The sequence below is a fragment of the Oryza brachyantha genome, chromosome 2, assembly GCF_000231095.2.
Source record: "Oryza brachyantha chromosome 2, ObraRS2, whole genome shotgun sequence".
Taxonomy (NCBI): domain Eukaryota; kingdom Viridiplantae; phylum Streptophyta; class Magnoliopsida; order Poales; family Poaceae; genus Oryza; species Oryza brachyantha.
This window is the reverse complement of record NC_023164.2, coordinates 13,933,754-13,941,532: the sequence shown is the minus strand read 5'-3', so window position 1 is coordinate 13,941,532 and position 7,779 is coordinate 13,933,754. Positions and strand designations below refer to the sequence as shown.

At 42.9% G+C, this 7,779-nt stretch overlaps 1 protein-coding gene across 1 annotated transcript; it reads right to left on the bottom strand.

Annotated features, from left to right (window-relative positions):
• Positions 1-3,863, bottom strand: LOC102707277 (glycerophosphodiester phosphodiesterase GDPD1, chloroplastic-like). The gene is made up of 8 exons (XM_006647199.3): positions 3,511-3,863; positions 3,211-3,419; positions 1,647-1,706; positions 1,421-1,501; positions 1,131-1,331; positions 929-1,024; positions 622-818; positions 1-529 (listed from the first exon to the last, which is right to left on the bottom strand). The coding sequence occupies exons 1-8, from the start codon at positions 3,596-3,598 to the stop codon at positions 301-303; spliced, it is 1,161 nt and encodes a 386-aa protein (XP_006647262.2). The 5' UTR covers positions 3,599-3,863; the 3' UTR covers positions 1-300.
• Between the last annotated feature and the right edge of the window lie 3,916 nt (positions 3,864-7,779).

The window sequence follows — 7,779 nt, the reverse complement described above, 5'->3', positions numbered from 1 at the left end:
CCAAATTCCACGTTGCATTTCAACTCCACCCAGCTAGGTCGTTACAGTCTCTTATAGATACAACATCGTTTCACTCCTCGCTACAGGATGCATCATCCATATGATCCATCGATCCCAACTCCCCCAGGACAAATAAAAACAGGACCAGGGCTAGCTCTAGGACAGACATCAACCTATTTCAAGTTTTTGTAAACTTTGTAACCCTCCACAAGGGTTCTCCTTCCTCCTTGCTCCTCATGTATAAAAAGATCAGTCACTCACTGCACCCTCCAAGCCAGCAGGGGCAGCCTGGATTTATCATTATCGCACAAGCTCAGGGATAAGCCTCAGCAGGAAAGAGATTTCGCGCTGCGAGAAGTTGGGCGTCGCGGCGTCTTTCGCTGCCCCGAAGCTCAGATTCTCGGCGTTCGTGCCAGGCTCCGGGACGGCGATGAGCTCCGAGACGGCCTCAGTGATCTCCTGCACTAGGTCGACGATCACACCGTTCACCCCCATCAGATGTTGCATGTACACTGCCTCCGGTACGTTGCTGCACAGAAAGATGGTGACTTTGAGTGCCTGAAATCTCCAGATGCAATGCAAAAGGAAGCAAGTGCTACAGATTCGTGGACCACCACTTACTTCAGTGTTCCATAGGTCAGCAGGGCGAGGTTGGCCTCTTTGATCTTTGGTACAGCAGCTGGGTGCCTGAAAATTGCTCGCGCCTCTGATACGATTCCTTGCATGCCGCTGGCGAGGCATAGCTTGATGGCCTCTTCCAATGAGTTCCTCCTTACGTCAGTGTATATTTCTGTGCCTCCGTTCGTCAAAAAGTAAACCTGATGGAAGAACATACGAAGGGTGAGTTTGTCAATAACTGTTCATAGTATGGAAAGTACTGTTATGAAACTGGTTAATTTGCAATGCAATCAATTGTTGCTGTGCTTACAGGGTATGTGCTTTGCAATTTTCGCATAAGCTGTGCAGCGTCAGGTTGGAAGCTGGAGAAAATAATTGGCCTATCCTTGGCTTGATCAAAAACAACCTGATCAGGTAGCACAGAAAGGTGTGATGTTGTTAGACTGGTAGTCTGGTATCGATATGATCACCCAAGTCTCACAAGAACAACATAACACTATGAAAACACATACCTTCAGGATGGCTTGGAGGATACGAGTAAGCTCTTCCTCCTGGTATTCAAGATTGTCATCAAATTTTAGCTCAACATTGAAACCCAGTCTAGGATTGACCTTCTCGAAAGCTTCTTGAAGTGTGCAAAGAGGGTCATCTGACTGCACATTCCAATTCACAATCCTACCATCTTTCATTTTCCGTAGCAGGGGTTTGCCACCCTGAATTCAGCAGAAACCAATATGTGATCGGATTAATTCTAATTATCCCCAAAAGTTCAAATGGGAACAGTGCTGTTTCTCCACCATACCTTTCCCTGCTCATTTTGTGGGCCATACTGGAGGAAGTCTTCCAACTGAAGGTCTGTGACACGCTTATCCAAAATTTTACCCTGAAAATGGATTAGTCATTATGGATCAGATTAGTGTTTAACCATATGTATGCCTATAAGACACTCTCGATAATGTTTGTTTTATTGTCTGAAATTATGATTGCTGATGTAAATAATACAGTAAAAAGGAAAAACAAGAACTTACATCCTCTTCAGTAAAGATGAAGTTGTCATGAAAGATGATTGGGCACCCATCCCTGGTAACCTGCAAAATTGATATTCACGGTTCTCTTCTCAACATCTTTGCACACCGAATTATTGAAGAGACAAAGAGAGAAGGGCAAGAACCAAAAGTAAACAAATCAGTATCTTCTTTCAACATTCTAAGTTTATGTATCTCTAACTAAGCAAATTATGAGCTGAAAAATTATCGAGAATTTGGCAGATGTATAGTTAAAATATATGACGCAAACACATTCCTCCCATTGCTTCTTTTATGAAGAAGAAAAATCAGCAGAGCAAGCAGATAGACAATGTTCAAAGCAAAGCAGGCCCAAAATACCACCAAGGCAGCAATGATTTCCTCCTGAAGTGTCTCCACTACGGATTGTTCCATATTACGTTACAGCACAAGATCCTTTAGATTTTTAGTGCAAGGGTGGGGCTGTCAGGCAAATGACAAAGGCTCATAGAGCTGATTCAGTGCTGACATCGGAGAAAGCTGGTCCCTTTCCATATCCATAACCAACCACCTCGTGGGCCAACCTGACTTGATTCATAAAAGAGCTGGAGGAATAAGTTTCCTACACCATTTCTGTAGTGGATACTTCTTTTTTTTATTTGACATTTCATGTTTCATTAAAAAGGTAATGCTATAAAAATGACTTTGACAGGCCTACTCATTTAAGTTTCATATATTACTCTTGGATAATTCTACAGGTTTTAGTATAAGCTCTGTAATTTCAGAGTTACTGGGCATTTATTCTAAAACGGGTGTAATTTCTGTCCATTTTTGAGGTGTTGATGAAAAAAAAAAACCTGACTCAGATCATCTTCTAATTTAATGCTATCCCCCAGATCGCAATAGGAAGCTGGCTGTTCGAAGAACATCTCCTGTATTTACTACGAGTAGCTTTAATACTCCTACTTTATTTGAGCGGTGCAATTCGGGAAGGAAATTCCATCGTGCCGTTAAGAACCGTGATACTCTTTTTTTTTCTCCCCACGACGGGCAAAAATCACGTCGCGCTTCGGTCCATGCTTAGCCGAGCGGCGGGGCGCGGAGTCTCCACGCAGCGTGGCGTGGGCCAGCACCCACGCGTGAAGCCGCGAATCGGAACAGCTCACCGCGACGTGTCGCCGCGCCGTTCGCTGCTCGATCCGCGGGCGGCGGCGGCGAGCGCTACGCGGCGCACCCTCTCCCGGGCCACGCCAACCAGATCGCTGCGTTCCCCCTCCCTCCATGGCGCAGGTGTCGCCATCGAGGAGGAGGCAAGACGACGCCAAGCCCGGGCGGCCTCCACTCCGCCGATCGAGGAGAAGAAACCGGCGACCCGGCCGTCACATCAGCCAGGTGCGAGCAACCATCTCCCATCCCTTTCCCCCCTTGTTGGTTGGTCGTTTTCTTCTCCAACGGGACCCCCAAATTTAGCAGGCGAGCAGCTCGATCCATCCAACCCCCTCAGGCCGGCCGGCTAACTGGCCGGCGCAACGCGACGGAACCATTGCAATTCGCAAGGATGGAAAAAGGGAAGGGGAGCGGACCGGACCTGGACGTCGAACTCGACGTAGTCGACGGGGAAGCGGGCGGCCTCGTTGAAGGACCTGAGCGAGTTCTCCTTCACCTCCTGCAGCCGCCGGTCGGGCGCCGCCAGCGCGTTCATCCCCTTCCCGCGGTGCCCGATCACCGCGAACCGCCCCACGCCGCCTCCCGCCGCCGCGGCCCCGCGCCGAACACCCGCCGCCGCGTCCACCTCCGCTGCAGAAAGGAACAAACAAATCAATAATTTTGAAAGTCACGTAATCAATTAATTCAAAAACGCCCCGCCGCCGCTGCGGCACGCACGTACCGAGGATGGCTGGGGCGGCGGTAGCGGCGGCGACGACGTCGAGGGCCATGGGGACGTCGGCGACGCGCGCGGCCTTGATCTGTGCCATGAAAAACTCGGCCGATGTGGTAGCTAGCTAGCCTAGCTAGCTTGAATTGATTATAGCTGCGCGCGTAGGAGGGAATGGAGATCGATGGATGGATGGATCGGTTGAGCTGCCGCGACAACAGAGAGACGAGGCGCGACGAAGCTGGACCATGATTTATAGTAGTAACACGGCCGGGGTGGGTCGTTGGGGGGAGAGAGAGGAAGGGAGGAAGCGGGAATGGAATATTCGGCGTTGCCCACATGGCCATCGCCGGGTTTATCCTCCAGGATATTCGGTCCAGAGGCATCAAGCATACACGCAGACGCAGACGCAGACGCTTCCCTTCCCCCTCCTGCCGTCCCGCGCAGGCGGACAGCTCTGTTTCTTCCGTTTTCTCCGTGCCCATTTTTATTCCCCCGCTGCCTGTCACACCGTGTTTCATCGTCTTATGTTCTTTCTTTTTTTATAAATAAAAATAACTTATAAATAAATTTTTAGATGTGTTTTAGTGATGTAAAAAATAAAAATGGGCTATGATGAAAAACTCTAATATCAACTCTAAATTTTCGTGCTCTTTTTGTGCATGAAGCATAGAAGCACATGTCAGTATGTATTTTAGAAGCAGTATCACAGTATCTGAACTCGTCGATGAAGACGACGGTACGGCATCTTGTCATTCTTGTGCTTGCAATCGTGCAAACCCACCGTGTTTCTTTGTATAGAAGTGTGGGATTCAAAATGTTTAATTAGCAACCGAAATAAAATCTATAAATAAATATATCCATAGCGATTAAAAATTAAATATGGTAAATAAACTAGGATATAAAACATCATATCAATTTCAAACTTAAATTTTTAAAAAATAAATTTTGATTCATAAACAGAAACACAAGCAAACTAATAGGAGATCACTTGTACTTATGAGCTAAAATTTAAATTTTTAACTTTAAATTTAAAGTTGATTTTAGTGTTTTTTCACCGAAGTTTCTTTCGGTGTTGGTTTTCAGACGATATATATATATAATTTTTATTCACAAGTTATTTTTCGCTTGTAAATATGTCGTTTGGTTTTCCCGTAAAAAACTCGATCAACCACCCTATATAATCCAAGCTAGCCCTTACGTATTTTTAGGTCAAGGCTCTGTAAAACTTTAATCCACCTTATTTTAAATCGAGCACTTAAATTTTTGTAAATCAAGATGTAGAGCCCATTATGAGCCGTAGCCCGTAGGTATGGTACGTGCAAATGCGCCAAAAAAAACCCGTCGTTTATTACCGCGGCGCCGCCGGCGCATATGTGCCGCCGTGTCACTGCGCGCTCGTCGCTCTCCGACTCCGCTTTTACCAGCTATAAGCCGTTGGTCGCGTGTCAAGTGTCAGCCGCACCATCATGCAGCAGTGCAGCAGCAGCAGAAGCAGATGCATCGATCGTTCTGGTTGTTCCGCGCGCTCTCGTCACTCGTGTGCGATTCCGTTCACCCACGAAGCGGAATCAAGAGCACAAGTGGGTTTATTCGTGTCTATGACACGGCAGATTCGTCACGAGAGCATAGCACGTAGGACCCCACCTTTTAGTTCTTGTTATTTTGTTTATGAGTTTTTTAGCATGTTGAAAATATACATCGAGATGCTATATTTTCAGTGAAAAGTTTAGTAACTTAAGTTGTTTTTTAAGTATGGTAAAAATGCTTTTTATTTATTTATCTTAACCACTAAGAATATGTGCGAAGGAGATTTATGGCTCTTTGAAAAACATGATTTTTTTAAAAAAAAACGTAGAAACACAAAAGATATAGGATAAGAGTGTCATACCAACCCAAATTTTATAAATTGGAGAAACACAGATTAACTATAAAAATAACCATTTGGAACTAGTGTACAAAAATTGCATGAATTAGAACAAAGAGATAAGTGTAAAAGATTTTTTTTCAAGTGATCAGACCTCATGCCGAAATCCTTCAAAATTTTTATGTCTGAAAGCATTCCTAAGTAATTTCAAAGGAATTTGGAAGAGACGTCCCTTTATTCCAAATATGTCCTAATTGTAGGTTTCATCTTTAAAATAAAAAGTCTAAATTACCCCTATCTATTAAGACCATCTGAATTGCCTCTAATCCACAGTACTAGACATTTCCCTACTCAATCTCTCAAACTGAATGGATAACCCCTACGGTAAGCACAGAATTTTGGTAGATTTCATCTAACCCGGCACACGTGGCAATCCAATCAATACCAAATATTTCCTCCGGGCAAAAACATTTGTTGTTTTGGATAAATTTTTGTCAAAGTTAACAAATTATGTAAGCAAATTTGTGCTATATAAATTTATGATATTACAACCAAACTTTTCGAGAATAATCTATCATTTGTCTTGTATTAAAACTAACATTTAAGAAATTATCGATGACTAAAATTTTAAATGTTTAACCAAATCTTATCGTAAACTACAAATATTTGTTACCAGGGTGAGTATTAAAAAAATCATAGGACCCATTTTTCATGTATCGCACCTCTGTCTCTCTCTTGGCTCTCCCACGCCGTCCGTCGGAGCTTGAGCTCACTAAAACGTTTGCCCCCTCCTGACTGTCAAGCCTCGCTGGAGCTCAATCTTGCTACAGCACTACCCCCATCACCCCGAGCCACGCCCCTTTAGCTCAAGCTCACTCGAGGAGCAAAAGAAGAAGGCCACGGAGCATATTGAGCCGGTGCTCAGCTTCTCCCCATCCTCGTTGAAGAGAGCATGGCACCTACATCTTGGTAAAGGTCACCGGGCGATGGAACACCGGAACACCCTCCTCCTTCAATGACGTGTCGCCCTGACCCAACTTCTCCTTCAATGACATGTCATCCCGACCCACCTTCCATCACCTCCTCCACATGGGCCTACTTGTTTTTTTTATCTTTTATTGCTAATTGGATTGTCACATTGGCGCCACTCGAACAATCCGATGCCAAAAACAACTTCAAACACTGCTAGGGAGCCTATTCATTTGGTTGAGAGGGGTGTCTGTGGTTGCTGTTGTTGTTATTGCAGTTCAGTAATTCATACGGCTACAATAGTTCAGGGTCATAATCTAGATGTTTTTCTTTTATAAAGGTGAAATATTAGTCAAGGGAGGTCGAATTAAAGATTGCAAGTTGCTGTTCATCAGATATTTTCTTCCTTCGTATAGCTCAATTCAGTGCGGCTGTTTAATTTGTTTATTGTCCATGTGGTATAGGAGTAGTGAATCTTCTTTAGTTTAGTGATTCTGTCCAGTTGTCCATTGTTAGTATAGTTGCATTCGATTCTCTCTATTAAAAAACCGCATCATACTGGAGGGGTCAATGCTGCGTCAGATCGACTCGCAATTGCACGCAATATCTCTTCGGGATAAAGGCCTTGTTTAGTTTAAAAAAAAATTTGCAAAAACATCGCATCAAGTTTTCAGACACACATTTAAAGTATTAAACATAGTCTAATTATAAAATAAATTTCAGATTCCGCCTGAAAACCGCGAGACGAATCTTTTGAGTCTAATTAATCCATCATTAGCACATGTTGGTTACTGTAGTACTTATGGCTAATCACGTCCTAATTAGGCTCAAAAGATTCATCTCACGATTTTTCTCATAACTGTGTGTAATTAGTTTTAAGGTTCATATATATCTAATGTTTTATTTTAGGTGTCCAAAGATTCGACTCGCAATTGCGCGCAATATCTCTTCGGGATAAAGGCCTTGTTTAGTTTGTAAAAAAAATTGCAAAAATATCACATCAAGTTTTCAGACACGTAGTCTAATTATAAAATAAATTTTAGATTCTGTCTGGAAACTGCGAGACGAATCTTTTGAGTCTAATTAATCCATCATTAGCACATGTTGGTTACTGTAGCACTTATGACTAATCACGTCCTAATTAGGCTCAAAAGATTCATCTCACGATTTTTCTCATAACTGTGTAATTAGTTTTAAGGTGTCCAAAGATTCGATGTGATGTTTTTGAGAAAAAAATTGAGAACTAAACATGGCCAAAATTAGGAGTTCTTTTCATTTAAGACGTGACTAGCTCCATATTTTTTATATAACACCGTTGAATTTTAAATATATATTTATTTGTCTTATACAAAATTTATATGCAAAGTTATAAGAAATACTTAAATTTTCTATAACACTAAATCATATTATAATAAAATAATTAATAATTATATGATTTTTTAATA